Here is a 16,144-nt window from a genome sequence, read left to right on the forward strand (position 1 = left end):
AAGTGTACTATATGCTCCTTTTATAAAGGTGGTGTGCATGTTCTGACAAAATAAACATCATAATCAAGAATTCTGAATTCTTTATCTGAATTTACTTGTACTTTTATTTTTAAGACTTAGGTAGCTCTGACTTAAAAGTTAATTATAATAACTAGACACTTAAAGACTTAAATCAAGTAATATTCTAATAGGTAACTTTTACCGAAGTCATTTTCTGGTAAGAAATCTGTGGCTTTCAGGTACTTTATCCACCACTTGGTAAATCCAAATTATTTGTAATGATTTGAACAAAGCAGAGCCTACAGTTTAGCAAAGTCAAATCAATACAATTGCATTACATCTCAAGGACAAGGAAAAAAGCACAGCATTCCTTTAGATGGAAGAATTTTATGGAGAATCAGTAGACGTGTCCTTGTTTGAATATGACAGTCAGATTTTTGTCTGGGGCAATAACCGTCAGTACAACATGTGCTCTTCAAAGGTGGGTTACCTCTCATGTCAAACACTGAAGCAGCAAAATGCAAAATTTACATAACGCCTGGGGCCCCACGACCTTGCGCCGGCAGAGCGGGCCTGTGTGATGACTCGCAGGGAAACTCCCCCCACCAAGCCTCTCCTCCGACACGCCCACAGACAGACACACAGGATACCTGATAGATCTGACAAAGCTGGGCGTTTCCAATCCAAATACTGCTGGGCTTGAAGAGCAAGTTGGCTGAGTCTCCGTGGATCATCGACACCAGCAGATCACTAGAGATAAGAGCCGCAACACCATCGACCTGAAGGAGCACAAAGCCGGACAGTCAACATGAGCAGGTGAGGAGTCGGTGAGGTGTCCAATTAAAGGAGATCGAGAAAAAAAGAGTCAATTAGCGCTTGAATGAGCTGAATGGAATGAAGACTAACAGGGAAACTTTTCCTGATGGTATGAATGATAAGTCAGAGCAATGCAGTAGTGAGAGAAACAAAGTGAAGTAAGGAAATTTAACGTTTTAATTTATTATACTTATACATTGTATTCACAAAGACTTTATTTCTCTATTGCATGCACTTTTACTTTTAAGTATGTGTAGTTGGCAGTAGTTCCTGCTTACACGGTTTTGAATACACGCTTGTAATGGAGTACTTCCCCCACTGTGGCACCGCTGCTTCTATTCAAGTAAAAGTGAGGAGTACTTCTTTCATCTCTGTAGACCTGACCATGTGCGGTGCAAAAATCACCGTAGCCGTTTTTTTCTTCCAACTTTTGGTTGTAAGCAATTAATGCAGCAAATTGCACAGTTACTTTATTAAATTAAATTAAGTTAAATTAAATTTAAATCTTTTTATACCAGCCTGCAAAGCATACTTTTTGCAAAATTGAAATACACTTATTGTAAACAGGCTATATTTTGTTGCTTTTTTATGCATTCTTTCTTGCATCTTTTGTAACTTTCCAGATTAATTTTAAATTGTGATGAGAGAAATACTAATTGGAATTAACTTTATGAGTATTATCATTACAAAAGACAAATGTTTGTATTTGTGTTACCAGTGTTGGAATGTAATTGAGTACATTTATTCAAATACGAGTACAAACATTTATACAAACATTTGGGGCTAAAGCCTCAGTTGCCTAGGTCTAATGACACCATGGCTACTATAAAAATGTTCTTTAGGTTGTTTCATGTCTAATTTTAGAGGGATTTTCTTTAAAGTATTAGACTCTTTCCACCTCTGGCCAAGCCATTTTTTTAAATCACATCTCAGCTCAATTTGATTAATTTCAGTAGAATAATCTGCTCAGTATAAACACTGCTTCCTAGAAAGTCCTTTTGAACATATATTGAAACCAAACAATGAATACATATCAAACAGTATCAATCTGCACAGTCCACTGATAAAGTATACTTATGTCCAGACATCGATTTACATTTAACGGCTGTAGATGATGCGTGCATTCCCTTGTATACCCATCTAACTGATTTCATATTGTTCAATGATCACCTGACTAGTGAGCACACAGTCACACACCCTCCTACTGACATTCAAGAGGATCTTCAAAGTCACCTCCTCCTTCACGTGACATGATGTAACTTCTCTCTCTCTCTCATAGGGATATAGATTTTGGAAGAGGTCATGAAAGCATCAAGACTTAAAGCTATTACATCTGTTTTCTAAAGGAGAGTGTTAACTCCCGTTTTTTCGCACGCACTTGTGCCATTATACTTGTAACATGAACCAGTAAAGGGAGCGCTGACCTCCCCTTCTATCCTTTGCAATCTCCACACAGAATTCAATCAAAGCCAGATTCTTATTTACATGTCTTGCTTTTGAGGAGAAATATTTATAGTCCTACTTCCTGTATGTAAAGGAGAAATGGCATGGTTAATGGCAACTTTTTAAGCTATGTTTGAAATTCCAAAATAGCATTTACTGTATGTAAGACCTAAACAAACACTATGGGGCCCCCAGTGTGACCTTGGCACATGCTGACTTTCTTTGGAACTGGCTGTCTGGAAGGTGTCACACTTTCATCATGCAACCCTGGTCAAAGTTTTCCCTTATCTGTGCCTCCTTCCTCATTTCTCTGCCACCTGTAGGAAACCGTAGGATTTTTAACTCTTTCTTACATAAGACATTGCATAAGAGTCCACTGGGACCTCCTCCACACCTAAAGGGGCTCCATTCTGGATTTCATTAGGGCTGCTGTGTTTTTTAACCCCCACCCTCTAACTTGAGTCCAGCCTCCTTGCAGATGTTAGTGATCATACTTTTGTAAATACCAGAGAGGGCTCAGTAATGGTTTATGTGTGTCCACGTAAGGAGGGGGTGCTGCAGTAGAATGGCAACTAGGGTAAAGGTCAAAAGTTATGTTTAGTGTTGGTGCTAAAGTGGAGAGATTTGACTACGAAAGAGTCTAGATTCACTAAAGTTTTGCATAGGTTGCAAAGTGTTTTTGACATCAGTAGTCCATGCTGTTTAGTAATCAAATAATCATGTATGGTCCTACGTTAAAATTGGTAAAATTAAAAACAATTAAAATTGAAATAGTTCCATATTTTCGGAAGAACTGGAAATTACACTTTACAAGAATTGGCAAGAGATAGATGGGAAGTTTTATACATAAATATGGTAAACATGTAGCTGGAGTCAGAGGAATGTTGGCTTGGCGTGCATTGTTGCTTGCGGAGCAATTGTTTCTCCAAATATGTGGTCTACCACACAATATTGGTTAACCAAGCAAGTTCACTTTGCATTTTTTCTTTATCTCAAGATGGAAACATACGCTGACATACAGTTTGTAGAGGAGGACGGGTGGAAGGCTGAATAGGCTATTTTATCACAGAAAGACGAAACTGTTACCTTTGTCTGATTTGTATATGACTTTTCTTTAAATCTCCCATACGGTGCAAGAAGCAGCTGGCCCCCAGTCATTTTCACATATCTAATCTGGCCCCCATTCAAAAAACTTAGGACACTCCTGGTTTTGCATAAAGACTGGCAACACTGGGAAACAACTAGTCTGATTTGGTCCAAGGGGTAAGGATATCAGTCTACCAGCATTTCTTTAGACCAGTAATTAACAGTTTTCATCTATTTGTTTAAACTGTACACAACAACAACAACAATAAAAATGGGTTTTCTGTTTTAAACAAAAAATAGACTCTATGTTAGTAAGTGAACTTTAGAAGTTTTTGAAGGTGGATTTTATTACTTTCGGGAGGGAAAGACTTGCTGTTTCCCCCCGTTTTCAGTCTTAATTCTAAGCAAAGCTAACACGCTACTTATCTTTTTTTTTTTTTTTTTCTTTTTTCTAACCTGTCCTGTTCAGCAGCTTAGGCACGCAGTGTGAGAGGTCTGGGTGCCTTGAGGTGCCATAACCGATTTGCTCTGCAAAGGAGGAGTCTGATATACTTCTTCCTGTTGCAGTCTGCACTGACATTTTATTGGCAAGGCTACCGGACAGTACAACGTTTGAGTGGATAGGGAGAGAGAAAAGAGAGAGGTTGGGGGACACAGAAGGGAGGGGAAGACACAAGAGACAACAAAAACAACAACAACAATAAAAACGATGACAACAATGCTAACTACAATAATGATAGCTGCAAATATTTACAAAAGTATTAACAGTGGAAGCAGGAAGAAAATGAATAAGTAAAAAAGAGAGAAAAAATTAATTAAAAAAACAAACAAACAAACAAACAAAAAAACTGATTGCATAAATACTTACCCAAAATAACCTTGACATGGATAACATCAACATGTGTAACTGTTGTGTGTGTGATTGTATAACAGTTGTTTGTGTGTGTGTGCATGTGAGGGTTTGTCATAGGATGTGGTTTGTAGTTGACGGGGGGGCCGCAACAACACGCTACTTATCTACGCAATGTTTATTTCTCCATATCGCCCAGCCCCAGACATAAGAGTGGTATTGATTTTTTCACCTACCTCCCGGCCAAAGAAATCAAGTGAGGAAAAAGAAAAAAACACACTTGAGACACAAAAAATGCACTTGAAGTGAGTTAAAACTATTATGCATTTAAACACAGACCGTTTTTGATCCCAAGGTCTTCACTAGGGTGCAAAAGGGTGAACAAGAATCAAGCAAACAATTTACAAACTTGGCAGAGGGTGTCACCCAGTCCTGATTGATAAGTGAATGCAGGTGGGTGACAGCAATGGATCACAATGAGAAGCCATTTTTGAAATTGACATGCCTCTACAAGTCTTCAGAAATAATCCTGCACAAAATGGTAAATAAACCTCAAAATTACATCCACAACATTTCTACAATAAATAAATAAATAAATGAATAAATAAATAGAGAAAATAAAAAAGATCAATCCATTTCTCAAATGATTTAAATTGGATCTGTACTAATACATACAATAAAAAAATAGAAAAATAAGGCTGGTGTGTTTGCCTTCTCTCTTCTATGATGTTCAGGATAGCTAATCTTTTAGGCATTAGAATTAAATAAATAAATAAGTTATTGATAATAACAATAACAATAATAATAAATCTATTGTCTTGGTCTGTAATAGTATTTTTTTTTCTTACATTGTTTTACATTTTAAAGAAAGGTTGTGTAATCAGTTTGCTCATTTAAACAAGGATAAACCATTGCATCAAGTTTAAAAATCCCAATAGTTTGCATAAATGGTCACCACCTCTGATGGAGTCCTGTTCTGATTCTAAACCTTCTATCCTCAATAAAGAAGCATTACTATATGTGTTATTTTATGTAGTCAGATTTCAATGTTCACAAATTTGCCTGAGGGGCTTTACAGTTCGTACAGCATACAACAATTTCTTATCTTCCCCAGTAAGCATGATGATGAAATGTACTAGTTTTGCTGGATTTTAACTAAAGCTAGCAGACTTTTGGTTGCAGTTTCTGATGGGAGGAGCTGGGGTTGGCAGGCTGTGAGCTGTGAGTGTACACAGTGTCCTCTTTGAGTTCTTGTTTGTGTCACAACTTGGTTTACGCAGGTTTCTTCATGAATAACAGCTGCCGATCAAATTTCACAAATTGTCCTCACAACTAATCTTAATTGAGGCTAATCCTAAATGTTGAAAAGGGTGATGTCTTGAACAAGTTTCAAGAATTTTAAAATTCAAATTATCAGATTTAAGTCCATGTGTAAACAGTTAAATTATCTGACTCACGGTTTGGACACTCTGGCAAAAACTGTAACCAGGTGCTACACCTAAAAGGTGGATAGTGGATCTTTTGCTGTAGTTTTAATTGCCTCAGTTTCAGTTACCTAGCTTAAAGGAGATTAATCATTCAATAAACTCCCAAACATAACTCTCTGAGATGCAGATAATCATTTCCATTAATTGTGTTTTGTACAAAGCTGTCTGAACAGAACACAATGTTACTTTGGAGAGGAACTGAGAATCGTCCAATCACCAGACAGAGCCAGCTCACCCACAGCCCATATCTGGACCCAATTATGGTTCATTCCAAAACTTTCCGCTCATAAACCAGTGAATACCACAAAGCACAATGAAGGAAACAAGGGAAGGAGTAGAGAATGAGAAGGACAATAGAGATGGAAGACAGGAAGTAGGGCGCAATGTGTTTAGCATTACAGACCAGAAAAAACTCTGAGACACACGAAAGATATCTTCTGCTGGTTTAAATAAAAGCATGATTTTAATCTGGCTCTTATTAGGTACCCATAATATGATTTATTCCAGTGAGTTGCAACATTTGTGGTTCAATTCCTGGGAAACTATTTTTGAATTTTCCAGTGAAGTAGTTTGTTTATAACTGGAATTTACAGAGAATACAAGTAAATTGACTTGATATTAATCCGTCACAGAAAAGTTTTCTTCACTTCACTTTAACCAGTGACAGTCTGGATTTTTTTACACCTTAAAAGTGTATTATCTTTATTTTGTCTCTGTAATCTGTGCTCAGAAATTGTTGCTTGGTTGAGTAAGCATACAGTGTTTAACATTTAGTGTGTTAAATACAAGGTTTCCTGTATAACAGAAGAAAGAGTTGAGAGGCAAATCCTCATGCATCTTTTCTGTTTTGCAGAGTGTTTATTCCCACAAACAGTTTTTACTGTTTGTGGGAATAAACACATGTGATGTAATTTTTTGCATCTGGTGCTGATTAAGGGACCATATGCTGTTCCTTTAGACAAACATGTGACGCTTGAATTCATATGTGATCATGCGTAGAACATTGTAGGAAGTGCAAAAAAGTAATTTCATAATTTTATTCTTTATCTCCTTGAAAAGTTTTAAGTTAAGACATAATAAGAGCTACTTTTAGTTTTTAATGCTTAAGTCAGTGTCCTCGCTCTGTATTCAACACATCTTTCACACTGTTAAACTAACTGTGCAATTATTGCAGTTCCCCTGAGGGTTTTCATGCACATGACTTAAACAGTGACAGAAACAGAAACAGTGACTCCACTGTGTCTAGCGTGACATTTTTTTCCAAAACATCATGTGTACACAAAGTCATGCCGTTTTTTTATATTCACACACTCAGAACTGCTTTCCAAAGCCAATGGGGAGTTTGAAGCTTTGTTTATTGGGATTTTCTGTTAGATTTTCTTCTGCAGTACTTTCAGTGACAGTATAATGCAATGGCAGCAGAGCTTTACTGTCATGACCTGCGTCATCTATGTGGTTACGAGTTGTGTAATCACTGTTCCAAAGATGGACTTCACACTTTGAATTAGCATGGAGCTGTCCAGGATGACAAATCCTATTAAATGTTAGGCAACCAAACCTACAACACCGGTTCATCCAATGTTGTAGGTTTGGATTACCTTTACTTTTTAGGCCAAAAGTCAGACTTTGTTTTGTTTTAAGAAAAGAACAAACAGTTGAAAATGATTATGATGTGTTGATTCCTTGTAACTGGCTTTGAATTGCTAAAGTCATATTTGCTTTGCAGCTCCATTAGGACAGACGGACTGAATGAATATCACAACAGGATGACAAACAACCTATCATCATACTCATTAACCAACCACAACACAGGTTTTTGTCAGTGTTTAATGTCATGTAGTAGCCAATATGCAAATAACATTTTAATGAAACAAAAATGTCTCATATTGCAGTTAAAAACAACATTACCCAAGGGTTATTTCTCAGAATTATTAGTTTGAAGTAACATCATCATCATCATGTTTTGCTCTTCCTAATTTCTACAAGCTGCAATATCCAGTGTTAAAAGAAGATCTGCTATGATTAATCCATTAGTTGCCAATCATTAAATGAATCACAAACTGCTTTGATAATTGATAAATCAACTTAAGTTTTTTTTAAGAAAAAAAGTGAAAATCCTCTGATTCCAGCTTCCTAAATTTGAGTACTTTTTCTTTCTTCACTTCTCTATATGGCAGTAAACCGAATATCTTTTGGTTGTGAACAAAACAAGACATCTTCCTGAGCTTTGGGAAATACTGATTGACATTTCTAGCCATTTCTGCCATTTTATACAATTCAAACAACTAATCAGTTAATCAAGAAAATAATCAACAATTGAAATAATTAATTGTTGCATCATTATGTCAATTTTTTTTGTTTTTTTTAAGACATACCTTGACTAATGACTTTAAAAAATGCATATTTGAGGACATTATCATCAGATTTTAAACTTTTCCTCTCTGCAGATGTCTGATCAGCAAGGCGGAGGTGCAGGCCTTCATCGAGAGGTGTATGACTGCTGTAGGCACCAAGCCGCATCACGCCCGCAGCCTGGCTGAGGTGCTGGTGGAGGGGGACCACAGGGGCCACTACAGCCATGGACTCAACAGGATGGGTCAGTGAGGCGCTGAAAGTATATCACTTAATCTGCATGTTTGATTTAAAGGTGGCAGAACAATTTTAGTGGCAAAGAAGAAAAACAGTGGCTGAACCCTGACACTAATAAGCGAAACATAAAAGTGTTTTCAGTTGTATTTATTTTGTCCTTTAAAGATCTAATCTTATTTTATCAGTTAGAATTTATTTCAGGAATTTATATGAGTTGAATTTTATGTCTACAAAACAAATCTCTCAGGTAGCCTTCAGCTCCTGAATTTGTACATTTTTGTGTCGTATTTATTTATTGTCGTATTTATTACGGCCATCACTTGTCCTCACTGCTCTGTGCTCTGCCACAGACATGTATGTAAAGGACATCGAGACAAAAATCTGTGCCAAGGACGGTGAGCCGGTGGTAGAGAAGGAGAGTGCAGCCACAGCGCTTGTGGATGGGAAGAATCTCCTGGGCCCTGTGGTGGGAAACTTCTGCATGAATCTCGCCATTAAGAAGGCAAAAGAATGTGGCATTGGCTGGGTGGTGGCAAAAGGTGAGTCTGAGCATCCTGATGCTGCAGCTGTAATTGTAGGTGAATAGTTGAAAAACTTGAAAGATGCACAATTGCTGTGCTGGTCCCATTATCAAAACGCACACTGTATGATGCATGCAGGTGTTCTGGTTTTCTGTGTATTGATGTTTCACACTGGCATGCTCAGGTTTCAAATGCAGGTGTGTATTTGATTGAACTTGCGTTCAGCATCATAAAGGGATTATCTTCCATTGTTGAAATATTAGTAGGGTGCAGAGAGGAGAGTGTTTTATAACAGGTAATCAAGTGAGAAAGAAGAGAAACCAAAACCACTGTGGTGTGTGATGACTGCAAAGGGCTTGCATGCGAACTAAAAGGATTTACTTCAGAGAGGAGAAAGTGCTGATTAAGAAGGTTTTGGTTGTTCATTAAAGAGGAATTTTATTAAAATGGTCAACCATTCTGAACAAATAAAAACAATTGAAATATATATTCATTGTATGGCACTTTTCTTTCTTAGGTTCCAACCACTACGGTATTGCCGGATACTACGCAATGCAAGCTCTGAAGGAAAACATGATTGTAAGTGAAAGGTTTATCTGCCTCAATGAATATACAGTATTCCCTTCCTTAAAAGTCCACTGTGTAGGATTTAGGGAGACATATTGCCAGAAATGGAATATAATGGAATTTAATATCTGTATGTTTTCTTTAGTGTATAATCACCTGAAAATAAGACACACTGCATTCTTGTTACCTTACCATCTACAAAGGGAGCCGGTCGTTGTCCAGGGAGGACAATGACCTGCCATGTTGCACTGCCATGTTTCTACATGTGGCCCCTTTAAACAATGGAATTGAATGTGCTGTTTTTCCAAATGGTTTTAATTGACTAATAATTATCTGACCACCACAGGGCATGTCATTTACCAACACATCCCCACTCGTGGTTCCCACACGTGGCACAGAGGTAAATGTTTTATATATGTGACAGAATAAACTGTACACAATAAACAAGCCGTTTGTCTCATTCTAATACTGTGAACTTTCTGTTTGTAGTGCACTTTGGGCACCAACCCCCTCAGCGTGGCAGCTCCTGCTAAAGATGGAGACAGCTTTGTTCTGGACATGGCCACATCAGCAGTAGCACTCGGAAAGGTGAGATCAGGTTTATACTGTCCTCATTGGCAAGAGATATTACCTGCACCAAGGAAGTTTGATCCCGGCTCTAGATAGCTATTCAAAATGAGAATAGATTTTTTTGGCTGAGCTGATTAGATTTTGGTAAACAAGGTTAAAAACACTATGATGTCACAGAACATGCTTTTGGCCTTAAGTCAGGAATTGTTGTGTTGTGTTGTTGAATTATGACAAAATTTCATACAGCCGAATAGGATAAAATGTTGAAGTGATGACATTTTATACCCAAAAGGTCAAAGGTCAACTTTACTGTGACAACATAACATCCTGTAGAAATACTTTTCTAGCCATTATTCAACACCATAACTGTACTTAACACTGTAGTGCAACTACTTCTATTGTAGTAATGCATAAATCACAAATTAACTAGGTGAGTTACACACAGCTGGTGCACACTGCTGTTTATTTATAATACAATGTGCACTCATCAAGTACTTTGTCACTGCGGTTATATATATGCAGTTATATATATATATTATATATATATATATATACACACACACACACACACATATACATATATATATATATCATATTCTGTTTAGATATTCCAAATCAGGACGTTTTCTGAATTTAGCATTTTCTGTTTAAGATATGTGGGCTGTGTTATAATATTTGGGTTTTAGGAGCAGTATTTGGGCATGTACACACCCAATTCGGAATAAGCGTCTCAACTGCAGTTTTAACCGCAGTTTGAGACTCAGGGCCTCTCGTTTATTTAAAGTCGGCTCTGTGCATTGTCATGGACATGTTGTGCACAAACCCACTAGCCAACAGTTTGCAAAGGTGTAGGGTAGAGATGCATGTAAAAGAAACTACCACATTTCTGGTTGTAAGGATAAGCTTTCAACAGGTTTTTGGATATGTGCAAAAATTTCAGCACAAACCTTATTAAGAAGGTGAAGGAAAGAGTTCAACAAGTTTCCATGTAAACGGGAGAGTTAGTGGAATATTCATTTTCATTTACCATGTAAACAGCTTAGTAGGAATATTATCTTTTTCAGAATAAGGGCAAAAAACAGAATATTTTGTGAATGTAAACATACTTAATATCCCTGCATTTTATGTGCACAGGTGGAGCTCCATGAGCGGCGTGGAGACCCTATCCCAGAGGGCTGGGGCTGTGACGCCAAGGGCAAGCTGGTCACTGACCCTAAGAAAGTTCTGAATGGAGGAGGACTGGTGCCCATCGGTGGCAGTGAAGCAACAGGTCAGAAACCTGCTGATAAAAGTCTGCACAGGGAGTGAAAACTCCTGCTCATGTTTAGTTCCTATTTTTCATTCTGTTTGCATGTCAGTGAAATATCATATTGAAGTTATATCGTTCTGTCTTCGGTTAGGTTACAGACATTTTGCTCTCATAAAGAAATCATCTTGAGACCACTCTCCTGTCCTGCTTTATCCTCATGTATGCTTTGTGTAATTATCAAGGAGGAACTATACAGTACTCTGCAGGGTTTCCCACTCATTCACTTATTTGTGGCAGCACACCACGATATAATAAAATATGATATAAAATATCTGCCACCACATATTGATTTTTATATTTTTGGAGCTTGACTGTTCTTTAGCTGCTGCTCCTCTCATCCATTGATTGATCTGAACTGCTCGTACGGATTAAAAGAGTTTCGCCTGCGCTGTGTTCACGGACCCACAAAAACATCTACATTGAGATAGAAGACACAACATGATTTAAATAGGGCGCACACATAAGATACACATCTCTTAACTTTGTTTCGGAACTTATTGTAACTGAGCTCACCAAATATTTTTCCCCTTTTAGTTTACTAATCTGGAGAGAGAGAGGTTCTTGTGCACACATTTTTACATCTTATTCTTAACCACATGACCCTTATGGTTCTCAATAAAAAGTAATTAAAGATATGATTTAAGAGGGAAGTTTTTCAGGCAGCAGGTTTTCAGGTTGTAATTGTGAGATGGGAGGTGAATGGACACGGTGGGATGAGACACTATGTGGGAGCACTCTGTCTTTCTCTTTGCTGTCAGCTGATTGTTTATAATACATGATAAGCTATTTTTTTCATTCATCCTCTCTCTTCATGAAGTAACTGATGTTTGTGTTTCCTGTGATGTCCTTGCTGTCGTCCTCAGGAGGTTACAAAGGCTACGGTCTGGGAATGATGGTGGAGGTGTTTTGTGGTATCTTGGCTGGTGCCCAGTACAGCAAACACATCCGCACGTGGAAAGTAACAGACCGTGTTGCTGACCTGGTATGCTATTTATTTATTTTGGCTTGTGGTGTGTTGTGTTAGAGAACATACTGACCCCAACTTAAAAAAAAAGATGTGACCCTTGTCCTGTTATTGTCTGTGAAATGTCTGAGAAATGGGGAAAAAGTCACTAACCTGTAACTCATAGCTGCATTTTTATGTCTGAAGTGGAAGATAAAAGATCTAAATTAGCAAACCAGTGGATTTTATTTTAACTGACTCCAGTCAACTTTAAGGTTAACTCACTTAAAGATGCCAGAAGTAATACAAATGCAAAGCAACAAAGGTCATGTCCATTAAAATATATAAATGCGGCTCTTTGCAGCATTTTAGTAGGTTTAAAACTTTCAACTTAATTCAAGTTTTATATTCCTCTAGTCAAAGTGTCAAAAACACCAAGAGTTAGTGTTACTTGTTACTGAGCAGTTACCCTAAACAAACTGCTTACTCATGGAATTAATGCCCAGTTAACTAGCAGCAGGACAAAAAAACTTCCTTAACTGATAATAAGATTGTCTACATGTATATGACTCTTAAATTTAGTTTTTAAGACCTTTTTCAAGACCATTTTAACCCAATTTTGTATTTTTATACAAAGCAGGTGGTTATATTAGTAAGTATTAGGTCCTGTGCAGAGTTCGGCTTTACGTAATAAAACGGTTGTAAGAGTTGGTTAGGTTCATCTACATTTTGCCAACAGGTAAGTGCATAAAGTAAAAAGGTTCAGAGGTAGGTTTGAAGATTTGCAACATCAGAAATCTGGACTTTGACTCACAACAGCTCGACTCATTTTGACTAAAGGATTTTAAAAGATAGATACATGAAATCAGCTAAAATGTTTTTGGCAATTAAGACCTCACCAATTCTAATTTATGACTATTTAATGACTTTGACATTGTAAATTCTAATTCTTGAGGAGATACATTAGTGAATGCACAAGAGAGGTGGCAGACATGCTGAAACACAGTCTTTGACAGCCACTGTTATCTAAAAGATAAGCACAATCAATGAGTCTGACGTAGGCCTAATTAGGTCACGTCGCAGCTCTCTGTACTGTTTATACTGGGTCAGTTCACAGTGTTATCACTTATTTTGTGTTTTCAGGGTCAGTGCTTCGTTGCGATCAACCCAGATAACTTTGCTCCTGGGTTCCCTGACAGGATGTCAGACCTGCTGTCCATCCAGAGAGGGATGGAACCTGTGAGTAGATCCTGCTGCCGCAGTGTATGCGGACTCTGTATATGATATACAGTCTAATAAGGGGAAAAATATGTATGATGTATGACAATGATTGCAACCTGCTCAGTCTGCTCAGTCTGCTTAGATAAATAAATAAACAAAGCATATTAAAGAGATCAGTTCAGATCTTTTGAATTGCAGTAATATCAGGTGCCTATCTGTAGTCAGTGTATTAGATGTAGTAGGTGGCGGTTTGGAGAAGCAGGCAGGAGTGCAGCCATAAAAGCAATGACTATACTGCTGTGGACAAGGTCCGCAACAAAGCATATTTCAACCATCTAAAAAAATCAATAACAGTTGAGGTGTATGTTATATTTAGAATATTTTTATTAGGGGTCTACAGATTATCAGCCTGGCTGATTATCAGGGCTGATATTTAGCATTTTGCAGATTATCTGTATCTGCATTTTATTTTAATGACCATCGATAAAATTAATTGAACAGTGGTAAGACAGTGTCAGCATGGGAGGAACTTTTACTTTGTAAAACTTCAGGAAGCTATTTTTATTTATTTTTTAAATTGTCACTTGACTTTGTAAAAAGAAAGTTGCTGGGAACCTACTGTATATAATATTGAATGTTTCAGTTTTGATTAAACATGCTTTGTATTAATGCTGAAAGCATTTAGACCCATCTATGCTCTCGTCAAAGGCACCAGACTCCACTGAGTTAGCAAGGGTTTAGGCTTGCTGACCAAGGGAGCCAACTTCAGAAGATGCAAACTATCTGTTTAATTTCTCTGAGCTTCATTTGGTTGTTGCTGCTTTTTGTCATAGGCTGATCCCAGCACTCCTGTTTTGGCTGCTGGAGATCCAGAGAGGGCAAACATGAAGAAGTGTGATCAGATGGGTGGGATCCCCTATCACATCAATGTCGTCAACTACATGGTAAGTGCGGCAAGAAAAAGAACTAACTCATCAGGGTCTGAAATATAAATGACAAGACTTATAATACTCTCATGTCTGGTCCTTTGATAAGTAAAAAGCTAAGTTGAGTGGCTGCGGGTGGTCGCCTCAAAGTACAGATATAAGAGTAATATCAATATTTTAATCAAACTCTCAGCAAACAAATAAGCATATTTCCTAAAATGTCCGTCTTTTGCTTTAAGGAAAAAGGCTTTGAGATTATGCTAATACAACTCCATTTTTTCTATTTTATTCCTGCAGAATGAATGTGGTAAGAGAGTTGGTGTCAGCCAGCTGCTTCCATGTGACAATCTCATCTCCAATTAGTCGGTCAAGTCAAGATTCTCAGCGTTTGAAAATCTTTTTCATCTTGAAGTTCACATTGAGCTGCGTGGCAATGCATCTTTTTTTATGCACACTATACAATACATATTGACTTTTTTTTATTTGTTTTAACAGTGCTCCTCAGGTATTTTAACTTTTTCAAATATCAGAAAAGTTTTAATACATTTTTTAGTAACCATGAAATTTGATATGAAAATGGAAATATCACATTTTCCTCTCTTAAGGGGCTCCTTCAATCATGTTTTTGAATGTAAATTTAAACATATCTTCAGGATGCTGCATCTCTGACAGCAAAATACGCACATTCTGTTTAAAGTAGTTATAAGTCGTAGCTTTATTGCTGATGGCTGGATGTGTATGAGTTAAAGTTTAAGTGGTACTGTTGAAAAAATAGCTCATAGTCATAGTGGTGATTCACTGGTGATGAGCAGTGCCATTTTTATAACCGTACAGTGCTCTAGCTATAATATGACACTTTAAAACTTTTTTTTTCCTAAATGCCCGAAAACATTTAAAAGGACCATGACAATGTTATGCTATTTATAGTTTTGAACTTTTTATCTTATAAAGTTTACTCAAAAGTCATTATAAACCACCATGTGCCTTATTCAATAAAAGCCATATAATGCAAAACTTGTCCTTGTGATTCCATTCTGTTTCACCCAAATACCTTGTGTTGTTTGAATTAGATCAATATATTTTAGATGTTTATGGTCTATTAATGTATTGCTGTTTTTTAATGATTATGTCTCATAAATGTCTACAAACAAGAACCATCAAGCATTTTAACCACCAGATGGTGCTGTAAGCATCAACATATTTTCGGTCACTCCACTTGTGACAGTTCATAGTTGCTCTTGTAAAACAGTGCTTTGACTATCAAAGCAAAAGCCGGAACGGGATTCTCAGAAGGCATAACAACAGAAAGACAAACAGTCCTACTGAACATGAGCAAAACTAAGGCAGAGTTATGGAAAATGTTAAAACAAGAGGACAAAAAATATAAGATGCATAACCAAAAAATTTTATATAAATTAATAAAAATATAAAGACCTAAGGCGACATAAGCAATAAAAGAAATGCCATCACAAAATTAAAGGAAATTTAAAAAAAGACGCCATCACGTAAAATGGGTTTCAAAAGATGATTCATGAAGTAACTGATTCTGCGAGCCTTATCTCCTAATATGCAACTCAAGAAATACTCTCCTACGCAAAATAGTTTAGAAATGGGAAGAAAAATGCATCAAAGAAGGTAATAATGAATTCAACCCCAAAAGAAGCTACAAAGTAAACTCTACATGGGCTACAGTATGTTCCATGAGACAAAATTAAAAGAGTTAAAATATCTTTAATTGCAAAACATAACTTATAACTGCATGTCCTCAGTAGAACACATTATATTCTCCAAACATGTTTACACATGTTTCCATATT

General features: G+C 37.0%; 1 protein-coding gene across 1 annotated transcript; it reads left to right on the top strand.

Moving 5' to 3' along the window:
• Positions 1-657: 657 nt before the first annotated feature.
• Positions 658-15,342, top strand: LOC121950282 (uncharacterized). Its single transcript, XM_042496226.2, has 11 exons — positions 658-816; positions 8,130-8,278; positions 8,622-8,810; positions 9,310-9,371; positions 9,706-9,759; positions 9,849-9,947; positions 11,064-11,199; positions 12,102-12,220; positions 13,325-13,420; positions 14,236-14,346; positions 14,626-15,342. The coding sequence occupies exons 1-11, from the start codon at positions 809-811 to the stop codon at positions 14,689-14,691; spliced, it is 1,089 nt and encodes a 362-aa protein (XP_042352160.1). The 5' UTR covers positions 658-808; the 3' UTR covers positions 14,692-15,342.
• Positions 15,343-16,144: the final 802 nt, after the last annotated feature.

This window comes from Plectropomus leopardus, chromosome 7 (genome assembly GCF_026936395.1).
Source record: "Plectropomus leopardus strain MGB_pleo_1.0 chromosome 7, ASM2693639v1, whole genome shotgun sequence".
NCBI classification, from domain to species: Eukaryota; Metazoa; Chordata; class Actinopteri; order Perciformes; family Serranidae; genus Plectropomus; species Plectropomus leopardus.